The following is a 19691-nucleotide window of genomic DNA, read 5'->3' as shown; positions in this document are numbered from 1 at the left end:
GCGGTGTTACACAGCAGCAAAACAACGATGAGAACCACGGTGGCCAGAATCACTCCATCTCCAAGTGCGCAACAAGTGAAATGAGAAATTTAAAGTGTGGAACTTAGGAATGGAACGGGAGCTTGAGCTAAGAGTGTGCGTAGAAGTGGTTGTCTTGTTCTTCAAGGTTGAGCTCTTTATATATGTGAGGCTCTGATCCCTAGGGTATCCCTCTAGTAGTTAGACGCTTTTTCCCTTGAATAAGACCCTTTAAAATAATTTGCTCTTACTCCATTCTGCTCCTGTCGCCAACTTTTAATTCTCCCAGGTCCGAACAACGACTTCTGATTTTTACTTCAATTCCATCTCTTTTGCATCTGCCAGGTCAGGTAACAGCAACTCCTAGGTCCGACAGATTTACTACGCACCTGAACTCATAAACACAGATTAGCGCCCCAAATGCACAGAATTTTAACCCAAAACCAATGCATGAAACGAGCCTTATCAGGGACGACACGAGATTTTAGGAGGTTTTGTTTTGTGTGTTAAATGGAGAGAGAAAATATAATTTTTATATTTATGTGAGGGAAAACTTTTTCCAAAAAGAGAAATGTGACATCTTTTGTGGAACAAACTAAAAAGGAAAGTGTGACATCTTTTGTGGGACGGAGGGAGTACAAACTAAAAAGGAAAGTGTGACAAACTTATTCCACACAAATTCAACACAATTCCTCACCCCACACACATACCATAGAGCGACGGGTTGAAGAACAGACTTTCCTAACCATTCAACGGGCTGCAGACGGATCTTCGTGGTTCCTTCGAACAAGGGTGTAGTTAGTTTAGTTTTAACATGATTTCTACTATTAGTTGTTGGACTTTTGCTATACATGTGTCTAGCCGAATCTTTCGTAGAGTTATAGGGGAGATACAATGATTTCTGCTTTATTTTTTTTGAAACCCTTTATTTTATTGTTTATGCTTTCAATTTAGAAAAAATTGTCTCGATAGAATTCATGGTGCTTAGTATTAATTCATTGGTCTCTATGGATACAATACCTTTTGCTTGTCTATGACTATAGTAGAGTTAGCAAACAATTGTCTAGATAGTAGAAACTAGAAACAGTTGATTCGTAGTGCTTGGGATTAATTCATTGATCTCTGGTTATACGATATTCTATGCTTGCCCATGACTATAATTGCACCATATACTTGCAGTTATATCTAGTCTAAAATAAGTCGACCTAGCTATTGAGCATCCACTTAACATACTTGCCAAGCTCATATGAGCAGTGACAGAACCAAAAAAGTAAAGAAGTCAGTGACAAAATTTAACAACAATACAGCGCGACAATGACACTTCTATTATCTTCGAAGCGGATAGCTTATTCTAGTGGTACTAGTTTTTCGCATCATAATTGTCAATTTATGGATTCGAAGTAAATATTAGTACCATTTTATATTAATAGAGACATAGAGATTGTGATATTGTAAAAATATTGCAAAATGAGTTAATAAAATAAAAGTACTTCATATATAATCACAATGCTATAAATATAGATACAATAAATTATTCCTTCCGTTCCAATTAAGTTGAATCGTTTTCCTTTTGGGAGTTCCAATTAAGTTGAGTCATTTCTGTTTTTGACCCGTCACTCTTACTTTTCCACCACCTACTTTATTCTTTCTTTGTCTTTCCCACTTTTTAACATATTTTTTTAATCTCTGTGTCCAAAAAGTTTTTGACTCAACTTAATTAAGACGGAGAGAATTTTAAACTAAAATAACAAATTTTCAGGTAGTAATTGAAAATGTAAATAGACAAAACTCTGTTAAGAAAGAATAAAATTTAAAAACTAAAAATATCCCATGCACCAGATATTGAAACTTTGTTGAGAAAGTTATAAACTAAAAAAATAAAAGGATCACCCTACCCTATGACAGTACGCACAAAAATACTCCATTTGTCCCATAAAAAATTAAAAATAAGTCATTCAAGAAAAAAAAATAGTTCAATTTGTATAATGGATGAATGGTGGACTTCCATAAATGATAAAGTAAAAAAGGAGAAAAAAATAGTTCAATTTGTATAATGAATGAATGGTGGACTTCCATAAATGATAAAGTAAAAAAGAATGAGAAAAATATTTTCATAAATAAATATGAACTATTCTGCGGATCAGAGGAGAAAGGAAATAAAATATACTTTTATGAGAGAGTAATTAAAAAATTGAAAACCTACAACTAGTATGGAAGGAGACGGCATTGAATTAATTTTGTAGGGTACATGGTTATTTACGCGTTCCCTGATGAAAAAGACCTCCGCAATTTATTTCACGTGTCTACATGTAGTGACCGGACCATATGCCCAAATCCAAAGAAAAATAAAGTGTACTTTACACATGTTAAAACACATTTTCTGTTCTGCATCTGAATCTCATCCCCATCAAAACAAAATAATACAAAACAAAAAACATATCTATGGTTTGTTGAGGACCACTTGCCTCGTACTTCCTCCGTTTCATTAAAGATAACTCACTTTCCTCTTTTATTTGTCCTAATTAAGATGACCAATTACCTAAAATGAAAACACATTTATCTCTACTTTATTCCCTCTTTCTTACTTTTTACTCTCTCCACTTAACATACAAAATAAAACTGCATAAATTTTGTGCCGCCCATTAAAAAGGGTCATCTTCCTTAGAATTAGGCAATCACATTATAAGTAGGATTGAAGTCGAAAACCGTTTTTCAGTTATCAACGTGACTATAAAACTATATGATATAAAGAAAAAAGTAATTGAATTATTGTTAGTGACTAGTGAGACTCATATAATTATATAATTATGTGATAATAACTTCTCAAAAATAAAAATTAATTAATTTTATAAAATAAGTCAAAATAACAAAATATATGATTATTTTTTATAACGAAAACATCTGGATTACTTCCAAGGTCTTACACTTTAAGTAAAACAAGGGGAATAAATAATACTAATGTCGACTGGCCTAAGATCAATAACAAATTTTTTCTTGTTCTAACAAGTGGGATGAATAAATAGGGAACACATAACTAATGTTACATTCAACGGTCTAAAAGTGGAAAAGAAATGTGAATGGAGTGGATAAGGTCAATACAGTTTTGTTCTTGCTCTCGCCATATTTTCATTGAACGCCATTAATACGAGAAATAGCAAAATAATCATATACAAGAACTCCAAAATGGAAAAGTTCAATTTCCACTATTAATAAATTGCATCTACACAGTCAACATGCATTAATGAGTTAATGACGATTTCTAGATATAGGCAACTACCCCAAAGCACATCCAGAAAATATGTACGTATCACTATCTATGTCACTTTTATAGTACTACTACTACTACTTTATGAAGTGTTACATGACATCATGAAAGTTTACACATATCATGCTATGCATAAATATGTTTTCTTCTATAGCTATAGGTAACTACATTGTTAAGAAATTGAATATAGAAACACTTGTTGAACAAAAACCAACTTACAATACCATCATAAATAAGATAAATTTCTACTGCAGAAACATATAGAGAATTATTAAATTGATAGTAATAAATAACTCAATGAATTGAGAACTCCAAGTATAGAAACTCAAAGTAAAATTAATATTCTTATTAGTAAGTACAGAATTAATATTTAAAATCAGTATTTTTAGTTCAACAATGAGGCTTTTACATAGACAAAGGAAAATCCTAAACTTATGACAAAATAAAACTTAAAGGAAATAAATAAGAAATAAATCATAATTTGATAGAAGGAAAAATAATTACTCCAGATTTTTTCATCTACTAATTCTACTAACTAAAAAATCAATTAAAAAAAAAAATAACTTGCTTAGCCTCCAAAGCATCAATCACTAAAGTGATCTCATAGGAATTGGGTAACTTCAAATTGAAATTAGGGATAGTGCAATATGATTATGTTTAAACTTTACCGAATGCGTAAAATTCATATACATGAGTTTATGTACTTGGTCTCCAAATTTATAAACATCACTAAAACTAATCTCATAGGAATTTGGTAACTTCAAATTGAAAATAGGCATAGTGCAATATGATTATGTTTAATTTTACCCAAAGCATACAGTATTTCATACGTATATGAGTTTATAATAGTACAAGATAACACTTTTTACGATATAAGATCATTAGCAACATAGAAGTGGACGGGGGGGTGTTGCACCGCCATTGTACCTCGAGGGGAGGCTAGCGTGCGGGCCGTGCTGGATGACGAGGGGCAGGGTTGATGCGAACTAGCGCCATGGATGGGGAGGGGGATGAAAGAGGCCTCTGGTTTGGCCACTGGTGAAAAAGAACACTAATAAGTTGGGGAAGGAGGGAAGGGTTTGTGTTACTTTTTTATAATTCAATAATAATAATAATAATAATATTATTGTTACTATTATTAGAATACTTATAGTTAAGATTGGAAAAGACTTTTTATTATTATGATTATTTTGTAGTAATTATTTTTCTATAATTTACTATAATTTTAATTTAGCAATAAATATTATTATTATTATTATTATATAATTTGAATTAATAGTGTAAACTAATATACTCCTTCCGTCCTAAAAAGTATGAACTATTTTCTGTTTAGTCCGTCCTCAAAAAGTACTCCTATGAACTTTCTAGTTTTGGAAATTCCTGTTTCTCTAGTGAGGTGGGACTAATTTTCACTAACAATACTAATTTTTTTCTTTTTATCTCTCTCTTACTTTTCCAACTATGATTTTAACCCGTGCCGAAGCAAGTATTTATACTCTTTGGTAACGGAGGGAGCACGAGTATAGATAGATGGGTGGGGAAAGATTATGAGAGTTATTGTCTAGCTAAAAAACAAGAGATGAATGATCACATGGCATATGAGAGGTATAGATAAATTCATAGAGGGACGAAGAGAGGCCTACGTTGTGGATGAGCTCAAGATAAAAAAAATTTAGTAGTTAAACATGTCTTCAAAATTTTAAACAAGTGTAGTACCTCCTTTGTTCCATTATTGCTGAGTGTTCGAGTCGTTTCATTATAATTAATTTATTTACTTTTTTAAAAATTTGTTGCATTTAATTTCTCTTACTTTATTATCCTTATCATCTCATAATAAGAGTTATATTTTATAATTTCGGTCTCTGATCCCATAATAAAAGTTTTATTTCACTTTTACTACAAATGATAATTAGACTCACATTCCATCAACTTATTTCACTCTCATTTTATTATAAAATTAATATATAAAAATGAGACTCATATTTCACTAACTTATTCAACCTACTTTTCTTTACATTTCTTAAAATTCATGTCATATCCAAATATAACTCCTATTACGGGACGGATGAAGTATTTTATTATCTTTTTTTTTTTTTGCGCTATTCTTTCATCTACTATAGTATCTCATTATTTATCTAGATTTTACTATCTCTTGTACACTACCCTTCACTTAATTTACTAAAATATGCATTCTAGATTTTACTGTCTCTTGTACACTACCCTTCACTTAATTTGCTAAAATATGCATTCCTTAATTTCTGTGTGTGCCCAAAAAAAAAAAATGCTCCGACGTTGATGGCATAGGGCTGGCAATTTTTGATACGACACGATAACACGACACGGACCGGCACGAAATTAACACGATACGAACACGCACGTTCAGGATTTGGGTCATTATAGGGTCGACCCAATAAGAACATGAAGATATCGGGTCGTGTTTGGGTCGGGTTTGTGTTACATGTTAAGAAAAAAAAATTATTTTTTATTAACTAAAAAATTATTAAACTTTAATTTTTAGTTATTTTTGTTGATTAAAAATATTATACTTTAATTATAATTAATTAAAAATATATTATACTTTAATTTTAATTAATTTAAAAATATTATACTTTAATTTTAATTAATTAAAAAATATTATACTTTAATTTTATTAATTAAACTTAATTTTTTATGATTTTTAAAAAAATATTATGCTTAGATTTTATTAAAAATTATTATTTTTTAATTATTTAATTTTATTATATAGATTAAATGTTACTATACTTTAATTTTATTATTTTGATTAAGAAAATAATTATTTTAATTTGGTAATTTTTTATTTTATCGTGTAATATCATGTTTAAATCGTATAATAACATCATGTTTTAGTCGTTATAGTGTCGTGTCAAGCTAACTTACTATCATTAATAGAGAGTTTACTCTTTTTTTGGGTACATGATAACACACACGAATCCGACACGAACCCGTTGGGTCGGGACACGATAAGAACCCGATGATTTCGGGTTGGGTTGGATTGGGACACGATTGGATTGGGTCGATAATGGGTTGACACGATAACGACCCAGCACGCACGATTTGACAGCCCTAGCATGGAAAGAATTTATATTTGGACAATTATGAGTAACTATCCATACAATCCAACATCTAGTTTTAGTTTAGGCGTATACTACTCCCACCGTTTCTTATTTGATTTCTTCTGCGTCGAGTTTATGAATACTAGAATAGTGTGTTAAATGGACAGTGAATAAAATAAGAGAGATGAAGAGAGGAAAAAAAGAAAAATTACTTTTTGACAAAAATAAAAATAATTTAATTACTTTAAAAAATTTTAAAATAAAAAAAATAACTCAATTAACATGGAACAGATGAAACCTCACTTATTGCTCCCTGTTGCAATAGATATGTCTAAGCTTAGGCCATCCGCAACGCTATCTCTTATCTGTCTCTTAACCGTCTCATCTCTTAACTATTCATGGGCCCCACTGTACTTTTCAGCTCATCTCTTAACTAAGAGACAGCACCTGCAACCCTCCATCTCTTAACCATCTCTTAACCATCTCTTAACTATTCATTCAATTTCATTTTTTATTTTTAATTCCAACAAATTCAATTAATAAAAACACACTTCATTAAAATAAAATAAATATTACAACTTAAAAAAAGCCTAAAAAATAGAAAAAAATACATAATTTAAAATCCTAAAAAATAAAAAAAGTACATAATTTAAAATCCTAAAAAATAAAAAAACTACTCCGCCGGCGAATCATCATCCCCCGAAGTCGGCGGTACAACTATACCAAGTTGAGCTCTCATATACTCAATTCCGGCCATATGGGCTGCAACTTGGCCAGGATTCATTTTTGAGAGGTCCGCCATCGTGGCGACTAGGTACATGGACATTAGGGTGTGCGAGCCCGTGCCCGTGCCGGAGCCCGAGCCCTCGCCCGCCTGGCTTGGTCCGCCGCGGCCCATCCCTCTCGCTCTCGCTCTCCCCCTGGCTCTAGCCGCCTTCGCCGCCTTAGTCCCTTGCGGCCGACGTCGTGCACCGGAAGAAGACCCCCCTGCATCATCGGTTGGCGTGCCCTCACGTGAGGTGTTGCCTTCGCCGCCATCACTAGACGAGTAGTGGCCACGCGCCGTGCGCTTCGTGCGTTTCGAGCCCGAGGCCGACTCGACACCGCCAGCCCACCTGTCAAGGTGGTGGACTTGCGACCAAACATCGACAAGCTTGAAATCTTTGCCTACGTCGTCTTTGAAGACCCGCAACGCCGCTCTCAGAATGTCGGCTCCACTGGCTCCGCTCTGATAATTCGCCTCTTCTCCCCTGTATATCGCGCAAAATTTTTTGACATCTTTGTCGCTTCGCTCCCAATGACTGCGGAGCATCTTCACGTTGCGGGGAACGGTATTCGTCGGCCTTCGGGCGTTGTAAAGTCCGGTAACTTTTTCCCAAAAGAACTTGTGGTTTTGTTGATTCCCGACGACAGGATCGTACGAGACGCTGATCCAAGTGTCGTACAGAGCCAACGTCTCAGCTTGGCTGTATGCATGTCGGCTGCCGTCTCCACCAACCTCTGCAGCCGCTGCCTCCTCTTCCTCCTCTTCCTCCTCGGCATTGACACCGAGACTGAGGTTCATCCTGCCGGAGCCGGAGCCGGAGCCTCCACCGATTGGCCAGTCGGGCAAATTGCGATCAGGCGCCAAAAAATTCTCCGGAATTTGGGATAATCCCGGCGATTGCCCGTACCTCTGGGGGGGGAGGGACGATAGTATGCATCCACATCAAAATGTGGTGTTTGGTACGCCGGCGGGGTGGTCGAGCCTTGGGTGCCCGGCGACGAACCGGGAGTACCCAAACAGTTGTACATGCTCGCCCAATCGTCGAACGAGTTCAAGTCGAACCTGCCGGAGCCGCCGGAGCCGCCGGAGCCGCCGCCGTTGGAGTTTCCATCGCCGGACATTTTTTCAACAATTTGAGAGTAGTGTTTGTGTGTAAAATGGAAGAGGAATGAGGAATGAAAGTTGTGTTTGTGTGTAAAATGGTGAATGAAGTGTGGAGTATATTTATAGAAGAATAAAAAATTAAAAAAAAATAAAAAAATTTGAAAAATTCGACCGTTTGGTCCCCAACGGTCATTTGACCGTTTGAAATTTTTTTTTTTTTTTATTAAATTCGATTTTTTCGAATTTATAAAAAAAAAATTTATTACGTCATAATTACGACGCCCACTCGCGGGCCGGCGAGTGGGCGTCACGCAACGCTCCAGCGCGCGCCACGTGGGCGCACGCGTCGTCTCGCCAGCTCGAGGCCGGCCTCGCCGTGTCGCGTCGCGCAACGAGATGTCTCGTCTCGTCGAGACGAGACGAGCCTCGCAACGCTGACTCGATGCTGGCTCGTCTCGTCGAGACGAGACCGAGCCAAAATCGAGCCCGCGTTGCGGATGCTCTTATATGCTTAGCTGGGAAACGTGATCAACAAGTTCACTCATTCTCATATGTCCGAAACAATGTTTACGGGCCCCCATAATATGTGTGACACACCAAAAGCTCACACGTGACATTTACTCCATCAGTCTATTAAAAATGAAACTTTTCACTTTTTGGGCTGTTCTATTAAAAATTAAATATTTTTTTAAAATGGAAATTACATTATCTCTATTTTTTTTCCTTTTTTACTTTAATCTCTCTTCTTAAATTCACAAAACTACACTACATAAAATCACGTGCCGAAATGCAAACGTTTCATACTCTTTCCTCCGTCCACAAAAAATAGATCACTTTTGTCATTTTGGGACGTCCACAAAAAGTTGATCACTTTCTAAAAATGGAAAGTTTATCTCTCATACTTTTTCCACTTTTTCTTCCATGTCTCATACTTTACTCACTTTTTCTCCCTATCTCTCTTACTTTACCTACTTTTTCTCCTCCTCTCTCTTACTTTACCAATTCTTCATTAAAACTCGTGCCGAATAACAATAGATCTATTATTTGTGGACGGAGTGAGTATAATTTATTCGAACGACGGGAATACATATTTAAGCATGTCCAAAGTCTAATAGCTAGGTTATTGTGGGCGATAAAATATTTTTGTTGACATTCAAATGTAAATTTTGGGAATTGTTGGTTTTATTTCCAATTATTTTCATGTTGGGACATACTAGTATTTGTTGTCGATGGTGAAAGTATTGGTAATAGACCCATTAATCGAATATTGTTTAATGTACATAATTGATTGAACACTATTTGAAAATGACTCTTCTATTCAAAAATGAAATATTCCAAATATTCTTGGAAATTCTTACTCCCATTAGATCATTTGTATCTACACGTATCAGGATCCCGATTTATGAATCTCTCGGACGTTTGAGAAATTCACCTTGTCTCCACTGAATCTGTTTCTGGGAATACCCTAAAAGACAGTATCTTAATAATAGATATTTATCATAAATATTATCATAATTTTCTTTTACAAATTGGATTGAAAGTATTTAATATTAATGCGACTGGGGTTTTTAGTTCCCACTTCCTTACACTAAATTTGAAAAATTAAAAAGTACGAAGTTATCCATATACTTACTCTGTCCATAAAAGTATGCACTATTTTATTTTTTAGTTCGTTTCATAAAAATATGCACCTTCTAGTTTTTAAAACTCTTTTATCTCTAATGAGTGGAGTCATTCTCTACCACCAATACTTTAATTACATTTTCTCTATGCGTCTTTTTTACTTTACCAATTTTATATTAAAATTCGTGCCGAATCTAAAGAGTATATTCTTTCATGACGGAGGGAATAATAATTAATATTAATAATATTTCTGCCAGCAGATCAAATGAAATAATAGCCTTCACAATGGGATAAAAGATATGGAGTACGAAAGACAACGAAAAAACCGGTAAGTTGATTATATAAAAATATTTAGAAACATAACAAGCTAAGATTATTATTAAATGCTCCATGTAAATAATAACAAACAAACAATCTGTCCGGTGACACGCTGTAAAAAAAAGTTCAAATGCAAAAAATCATAAACCAAATTAATGATACTAATACGTCGTCATTAACTTTGGTTATTCCTAACTTTACGTAAAATTAATTTATACTTGTGAAACAAGAAATCATTCAGGCAATTGTCCGAATTTTAATAAAGAAAAATAAAATAAACACTTAAGGTCGTGTTTAGTTTCCAAGAAAAAATAGCATCAAAATATTATAATCAAGGATTAAGTTATGAGATTATTTCAGTCATAATAGGTTAGCTATAACTAAATATCTCATAATTATTCATCTAACTTTAAATCGTGTGATTGATCTTATGAACCAAACAAATTATATATTTTTTAAACTAAAAAACATTTTTCTATCCAAAATGCAAACTGCAAAGAAAAGGATAACAACGGACTAGTTAATCTTGAATTTTATTTCAAAAAGCGAAAGTAACTTTAGTTTTATTTTTTAAATACCCCTCCAGATGTCGAATCCCAAAAATCCGTTATATCATGATTCCGATTTGCGCATTATTGGGCACCACCCTAATTAATATTAATATCACGTTTTATAAAAAAAAAAAGTAGATAAGATTAGTCAAATTGACGAAGCCAGCCATAAGGAAAGAGTTAGCCGTCGATTTGGACGTCCCAATCAAATTCCATAAATAGCGTCCAAACACGAACTCCACCCCTCAATTCATATCTCCCACACAAGATTTTATTCGATTTTCAAATGGTAAGAATAAGAAGAATACACACATCTCTATATAAAATTAACAAATTTCTAAGCCTTTTTTCCTTTTTTGCAGGAATTTGAGAAGAACAACAACGTCATGTACGAAGAGGTAATTAGAATTAAACCCAGTGATTCAAAATCCTTGAATTTAAAAAAATTGAATTATATAATTTTTGGATACAGAAATTCATAGTGAGTCGACGTGGAGTGAAGCTGTTCAGTTGCCGATGGGCGCCAGCGGATAGAGAGGCGAAGGCTCTGGTTTTCCTGTGCCATGGATACGCCATGGAGTGTAGCATCTCCATGAGAGGTGTGTATAATCGATATATATGACAATTCATGGAAAATTCGAATCGTTTAATTTTAATTTTGAATAATTGGTGAAAGTTTATTGACAGGGTGTGCTGATCGGTTAGTGAAGGCCGGGTATGAAGTCCACGGCATCGACTGCGAAGGCCATGGGAAGTCGTCCGGCCTTCTCGGACTCATCAACAGTTTCGACGATCTCGTCGACGATCTTTCCGAGCACTTCACCAATATCTCCGGTGAGATTTTTTTACTCCATATAAAACGGATAAATTTTACTTATTCAATTAGTCCTCTCTTCCGTTGACCTTTGAAAAGTATTTATTGAGGTATTAAAAATGTTTCTTTATTAAAGTTGAAAATAGTGAAATTGGTAGGAAATTATCGAAAAATCAACAAATTTAGTCATATTTTGGTCAATTCTTTAGCTTTTAAAAAATATCTAATTATATTACTCCCTCCGTTCCGTTCGCACTACATATGATTACTTTCTCTTCTATTGTTGACTCTCTTTTACGTTATTTTTCCTTTTACTTATTTTTTTCTTTAAAAGAATACCGAAAAGAAATTGTATTTTTATATTTTTCTCAATTTTCTTAGTATTTATTTGCATTTGGACGAAAGCGTGTGAAGCCAAAAACTATGATTTTTTCTGCAAATTTATGCACTCATAGGCTATTGATTTTAGTATTTAAAAAATAGTACAATAAAATATGAGTATAAGATTTGACCAAAGTATTTTGACTTCCAATAATATGACAGTTAAAAAAATATTAAAATTATAATATAAATAACTATTTTAAAAAATAACGAATAAATCAAAACTTGAATAAACTTTATGACAATTTACCCTTCATTTTATATAAGGAATCCCGTAATAAATGGGATTAGTGGATGTGCAATATTGACTAGATTTGATTTAAAATAATGTGTATGCAGAGAAGAAAGAGAATAGGAGTAAGCTGAGGATACTAATGGGGGAATCAATGGGAGGGGCGATGGTCCTACGCTTGCATAGAAAAATGCCTGAATTTTGGGATGGTGCCGTCCTCGTTGCCCCCATGTGCAAGGTAATTAATACTACTATCCATTTTGGTTTTTCTTCTTGTATCCTAACACACAATTTCCACCAATTTTTTTTTTTTTAGAGATTGTCACCAATTTACATTAATCAAAATATGCTATTTTGGTTAATTAATTAATTATGGGATAAAAATGCAGATTGCTGACGAGATGAAACCAAGCCCAGTGGTTATAACTATTTTGACCGCTTTGGCTCGCATCATCCCCACATGGAAACTTACTCCAACTCCAGATATAATCGACATTGCCTTCAGGGACCCACAAGTTAGACAAGAGGTATGTACATGCTATTATTTATAATAATTAATTTATGAATTATGATTAACTAAAGAATATTTATGTATATATTATTATGCGCAGGTTAGGTCCAACCCTTACACATATAAAGGCCGACCTCGATTACAAACTAGCTACCAATTATATACAGCCAGCATGGATTTGGAAAAAAGACTTGATGAGGTTTGGCTTTGTCTCTTTTTTTGTTACCATTAATTTTATCTTCAACTTTTTAGGGACCACTTAATTGTACTAATGGTCTACCACGTAAATATTAGTAGTTCTAATCTGGATTTAATGAAAACAAATGCAGGTTTCTTTGCCGTTCATTGTTTTGCACGGACAAGAAGATAAGGTGACGGATCCATCGGTGAGCAAGACACTGCACGAAATGGCACGCGCCACGGACAAGACCATCAAGCTGTACCCCGGGATGTGGCACTCCTTGTCGTACGGCGAGCTGCCGGAAAATCAAGATATCGTATACTCCGACATAATCAATTGGGTTGACCAAAGATTGAACGCCAGATTGGAAGAGCAACTCAAGTCTGCTAATGACAAGAATATGATCCCAATTCATTCCAATAAATAAGGAAACTAGTATTTTATACCACGTCGTGTTTATTATTCATTACAGTTCTCTTTTTCTTTTCTTTTTTCACTTGGTTGTTATACATGTAAGTCATTATTCTTTAAAGATAAGCCTATCCTTTCATACAATGTACTATCAGTTTTAGTGTGCAATTTACAGAGTGTTTGGAAATGATTGGATGTAATAATTCAACATCTTTTGGCTGATATCGTGAAAACTGAAAAGGCGACCACAACTATCTCAAATTAAAATATGCACAAGTAAAATAAGTTATTGATATGTTATGTATGGAATTGAAGTCTATTTATTTTAATGGAACCCAACATTAGTAAATTAAAACTCTTATAACTATTTATAGGCTAGAGGCATAACCTTATGTTTTGTGTTGTTAAAAGTTGCGGTAAACTATCGTATATGGGCTAAGCTAACTCTATGAAAAATTACGAGCTTTTACACTTTTTTTTATAAGCAATTGAATATAAATAAATTCATGTCACTCTGTACTCGAATTCAAGACATTTGGTCTACTTTGAACATTCTACTATTAGAGCAACTCAAATGCACGTCAATATTATTTTTTATAGAACAATTAAATAAAGACATGCAAAAAGTATAGACATAATAGAATATATAAGTAGTAGGTGTATATCATTAGTTAGCTTAACTCACATACATATAGTGTATAGTACAAGAGACTCAAGCTCAAATATGTCACATAATCGATGTGGGTTGTAATACATACGGAGTATAAAATAAGATTGAGTTCATACGAGCAGCGGGTGAGAACAACTCAAAATAGTCAATGCCATAAAATATCATAATCCGATCTGATACCATGTAAAATAACAAAATATAGATTATTACTTGCAGTAGGACGGAGGAAGTAAGAGCATCAACGCGTCTCATTGTTGGCTTTGGCTCATCTCGGTGAGATGAGACAACAACGAGAGAGTGTTGCAGGTCGGGTGTCGCGGAGAGCCACTTGGGAGGGCGAGCGCGCCATGCCCCCTCCCCCAACCCCCACTCACTCACATGGCGTGCTGGCGTTGAGTGGTGACGCCCACCGGTTGGCCTGCGAGTGGGCCTCGTAATTTGTACGTTGAAAATTATTTTTAAAAAAAACTAGAAAAATTGAAAAAAATAAAAACCCAATCAAATTTTCCTAGTTCCCAAATATAACTGTGTTTACCGTTTTTTTTCTCATTTTTTTGGTTTTACCATTTTTATCCTACAACTTATCATAAAATCATCTATAAATATCTCATTCATCAAAAAAAAATTTCACACCAAAATCTTCATTTGTCACTCATTTTTCTCTCCAAATTTTCATTCCCATTTCGCAAATATGGCCGGCGAAAGACCATTCGACGGGAATCATATGTTGAACATGCTTAGTAGCGATAATATGTCGTCGTAGGATTACCCGACCCCGAGTACTCAAGGCTCTTCGACGCCTCCTATGGCGCACTTCCGACGCAGGTCTGACAACTCGACGCAATCGCTATCCCAAATTAGGAAGACCCATTCGGAGGAGGAAGGACATCCGAAAAACTCCGCAAGATATGAAGCCACTGTTTGCATGCCTACACTCCACCCGAGACAGAGATACTAGTCGACGTGTGGATAGCCACTTCGGACGATTCCATCATCGGAAACTAAGAACAATGGAATGTTTTTTGGGCGAGGCTGAGTGAAACCTAAAACAACATGCACCTGAGAGGAACACCCCCTTCTCAACCCCCTTCTCAACGAAGATGTTTTGTTGCCTGAAGCTACTCGGGATGTGACAGTACAAGTGTAGTGTGTGTGCAGTGTTGCGATATTCAAATAAGGCAGGTTCCCCAGATCCAGCAAGTCCACTAGATCACTTGGTCTAGGAACTCGTAGGTTGTGCGGAATCCCGGTCGTCGGACACACAAGTACTTCCCCGCTTCAAAAACCCTCAACCACTTTACTAAACCTAGTATAGGGAAGTAGGGATCGATCCCACAGAGAAGGATGCGTAAGACTCGTAATCAAGGATTTGGGAGTATTTTTGGTGTTGGCTGCTGCCACGCATTTTCTTGGGTTGAGGAAAAATTAAAATTAACTTGACTTGGGAATATTAGAAAGAACTTAACCTAACAGCTAGACCTAGGAGATAATTCTACGGTGGGACCACATCTAAGAAAAAACAGAGTACGACTGGAAAGTGGCAGAATAACTAACTCTCGTACTAACTGACAGTGACATCGTCTTCTACAACCAAATTCGCATAAAACTTCTTGAGAAAACACATAAGCAAATCAAGAACAGGGCTACTAACTTGAAATCAAATCTATGCATAAATAACGAAGAACTTAACAGATCTGCATACCTAGACGAAGTGAAATAGAAAACAAAGGAAATAAAACAAGTCTATCAACTACTGTTTCTTTCACACGCCAAAACCAACTTCAGACGCTAAATCCACTCCGGATCCAAGCGTCCGACACGGACTCCAAATAGAAGAAATTCTCCATCACGTCAGATTTACAAATTTAAGCTCCGAACACTCAATCAACCACAGATCTGTCACCCAATTCCACATCAAACACCTCAATAACGAAATAAGCAGAGATCAACATAGCAATTTAAGAATTACGCTAACAGTAGAAAGATCTAAGCAAAAATAACTTGAAATTAAACAGCTAAATTCAGATCCATGAGCGATAAGCAGTTAAACATCATCAACATCAAAGTCGACTCCCAAAAGTGAAGTTCGACGGTGGAAACTAGCAAAAACAGCGGAAATTAAAACAATTGTATCTTCGCCCTCACTAGGACGGTGTTACCAAACTCGAGATCTTTAGAAAGTACCCCCCCCTATCACGATTATCCCCAGAATTTTTCCCAAGTGTGTGTAAATGTATGAGCTAAGAAGAGTAAAAAAAACTGTATCCATTACGCTGCATGCTCCTCTCTATTTATAGGCGCTTTAGTGGGTCCAGCGAGGTATTGATAATGACTTTGTTGCCCTCAGCTGTAGACTCCCCCGTCACGCCAATTTTCCTTGTAAATCCTGCTCATTTCGGCCTTTTCTCTCGCTAGACCATCTCCTTCATTACTTCCTTGATCTAGCGATTTTCTTCACACACCTGGCTTAGGAAACGTGTTAGACCCAGCAATTTATAACATTTTTTTTGCACATTACTGATGCATGAAATTAGCCTTATCATTGCCGTTTCTATCGAGTCGACAATGCCCTCAAAAATTATGCGGCATCTACATGAATAAGAACTGTAGTACCAAATCAGAACAAGTGGAGTGGACATTCTTAGGGTGGCTATGATGTTCTTCCAACAAGACACTAGGTGGCCCTTCAAGTGTGGCAATACTTGGGCGAAGGTTTGGTTCCTTTGCGGAAGAAACACTAAATTTCACAACCTAGATAGACTTTGGATAAATATCGTGAAAGGTTGCACTTCAATCTGAAAGTTTCTTAACCTTAGAAAACTAACAAGATTCGTGTGGTATAACACTTAAAGGATCTAACAGTGAGAACAATCTTTCTTTATATTTACTGAATAATGAGGTATCAGTGATTTTCTTAATATTTATACTACTAACATTGAACATACAATATTAAATTTGCACCACTTTAATTTACCAATAAGTACGGGTTATTTGTAACATGAAAAATCTGATATAATGGTAATTGATGTCTAGTGGTGCTAGAATCTTTATTGCACCAAATCATATTTTGAGAGAGTCCATGTTGGTTATTCCTTAAGACATGTTTTGTCAATGATCTTTATATCAGAAAAACTAGCATATTGGGATTTATTCAATGAATAATAAAAAATATTTTGATCTACACGTACTCTTAGTTTTATTTTGTGAATTGAGAGAGAACAAAATAAAGATAGTGATATTTCTCTGTGTTAATTATAGCGAGATATCCAAAAATAGCATCAATTCCACAATTCGAATTGAACCCTAAATAAGTTTGTGTCGAAAATCAATCAGGTCAAAAAATACCAAATACCGCACTTACCATACCGAAAAAATATCGAAAATACCAATTTTTTCAGTATACCGTAACTTTTGGTAAGGTATCATACCGTACCAAAATCTTTCGGTACAGTAACGATTTCAATTTTCCTATACTGTGATATACACCGTACATTCGGTATACCGCCTGTATACTAAATCCTAGGTGCATACCGAAAAATCGGTATTACGATATACTGGACCGTACTTTGGTATACCGTAAAAGTGCAATATACCGCAATTTTTACCGTAAATTCGGTATGGTAACGGTATGATATTTTGCCATACCGCAATTTTTACCGTAAATTCGGTATGGTAACGGTATGATATTTTGCCATACCGCAATTTTCGGTAAAATATGCGGTATGGTGTTATCGGTCAGGTATACCGTACCGACCCACCCCTAGTAGAGTCGGATGGGAAATTTGCACAGTCCGGTAAGTTCATGAATTTTATGCAACATTTAAAGTTTACGGAAAAACTAAACTATTTGAAAGTTAATGACTTTACAGGCACTTTACCCTATATTAAATAATAAAACCTGGAGTTGTGATCATGTCGAACTAAATTTAAATACCGAACTAGAGACCAAATTAGGCTATTAGATCTAGTTTTTTTTATGAAATTCGCTGATGTGAAAAATTATTTCGATCTTCATTACAAACCCAATTTACTTCATTCTGGCAGGTTTATTACTTCATTACGATACGTAATAAACTACAGTATGTTTTATTTATTTTCAGTAAGTTTTGAAATGATTCAACACATATTTAATTTGAATTCATTGAACTGGATTTTGACTTTATTCACTTTAAAAAATAAAATTCATTCAAGTAGGTTTATTACTTCATTCAAAAACATTATTACTTCATTAGACAAGGTATTTACTTTACAGTAGAACTTCAAATGTTTCTACACATATTTCATTCAAATAGTTTATTACATTATCCAGTGTGATTATTATACCATTCAATTAGACTATTACTTCATTTTGTTGTCGTAGCTGGAATTTCAGGACTATTACAGCGTCGACGGGATGGTCTTGACGTCTCCGTCCGCGAAACAACATGTATGTATTGGAATGGAGTAATTATCCTATTTGAATAAAGTAAAAAAACCTACTGGAATGAAGTAATATATTCTAGAATGAAGTTAAATCCTCATAATATTTTATGACTTGTTTGCCCTAGGCTGAAGTAAAATAGGCTCATGACGAAGGCGAAAATAATTTATACATTTACTAAACCCTAATTTAGTAAAGTTTTGCGATTCAGCAATCATAAAACCTGGATTACTCTAAGGAGGTGTTCGCTTTCTTCTTTAGGTTAAGGCCAAGAATTAATTCTTGATCAGAATTAGACGGTAGGTCCCACCAATAGAGAATTCAATTTGTGTGTTCGCTGAACAAGTTTTGGCCTCATGTTTTAGAAAAGAACAGTTCTTTATTTGAGTGTGCTGACAAAAAAGCCCTCACTCTTCCATCCCAGTCTCCTGTGTGTCTGAGCGTTCTTCTCTCTCCAAGTTCCATTTTTCCTCACTCTTATCTCACACCCAAAACGGTTTTTCCTTTAGTTCAAATTTCTCTACAGGTCGCTGGCCGTCCTCCTCCAGCAAGTTCGAATCTATCTCTCGGCCGCTGGAGAGTCCCCTTGATTGATGTGGAAGGCGGCGCTGATGTTGAGATCAGGAACTTGATCTGAGCCTGGATCAAGCATGGACATCCTTTCCTCTCAGTATAACTTTCACAGTGTTATATGGGTTTCCTTCTTCTCACTTTTTATTAATCAAATCAAGATCTTGAGCAATAAATTGGAGCATAAAAGCGAGGGGGGGGGGGGGTAGAAAAATAAAGACCTCCAAATCTTATTTTTTTCTTTTATTTTCTGGGATTGAATTTTGTGGAAAATTGTGAAAAGGCAAAGAAAGAGATGAGTGGGAAAAGAGTGATGAGAGCTCTGTGTTTTTGAAAATGGAGATGGTGCAGAAAGAAAGAGAAGGGAAAACGCAGGGGAAAGGGATAAAAGTGGATCGGCGGAGAGAGAAAATTGTAATGAATCACCAAAATTGAGGGTAAAATTGTAATCTTACATCTATTTCTGGATGCACATTCCAAAGCAAGATATAAAAATCACCAAAATCGCAATATTTGAATTCGGCCATTTCAGAAATGAATAGTGCGGGCCTAGCTATATTCTAGGGCCGTCAATAATTTAGTCCGTCACACTGAACATATGAAATTGCCCAGATTTAGGGCCATTTCTTGACATAACCGGGAAAGCGAACACGCCCTAGCTGAATATTGATCGAATAGTCAATAATATACACTATAGTGAACAAAATAACAATATTATAATATTGAACTTGACTTAAAACAACAAAGTCACTATTTTAAAGCATAATTAAATAATATATAGA

At 35.2% G+C, this 19691-nt stretch overlaps 1 protein-coding gene across 1 annotated transcript; it reads left to right on the top strand.

Annotated features, from left to right (window-relative positions):
- The first annotated feature begins 10887 nt into the window (after window positions 1-10887).
- On the top strand, window positions 10888-13393 carry LOC148923202 (caffeoylshikimate esterase-like). The gene is made up of 8 exons (XM_089060372.1): window positions 10888-11008; window positions 11082-11117; window positions 11192-11318; window positions 11407-11553; window positions 12254-12384; window positions 12536-12673; window positions 12758-12856; window positions 12987-13393. Exons 1-8 carry the CDS (start codon window positions 11006-11008, stop codon window positions 13263-13265), a joined length of 960 nt encoding a protein of 319 aa, XP_088916498.1. The 5' UTR covers window positions 10888-11005; the 3' UTR covers window positions 13266-13393.
- The last annotated feature ends 6298 nt before the right edge of the window (window positions 13394-19691 follow it).

Source organism: Salvia hispanica, chromosome 6, assembly GCF_029641045.1.
Source record: "Salvia hispanica isolate PSC_SH4W2 chromosome 6, Shi_PSC_v1, whole genome shotgun sequence".
NCBI classification, from domain to species: Eukaryota; Viridiplantae; Streptophyta; class Magnoliopsida; order Lamiales; family Lamiaceae; genus Salvia; species Salvia hispanica.
The sequence above is the reverse complement of the archived record's forward strand: the minus strand, read 5'-3'. Positions and strand labels throughout refer to the sequence as shown.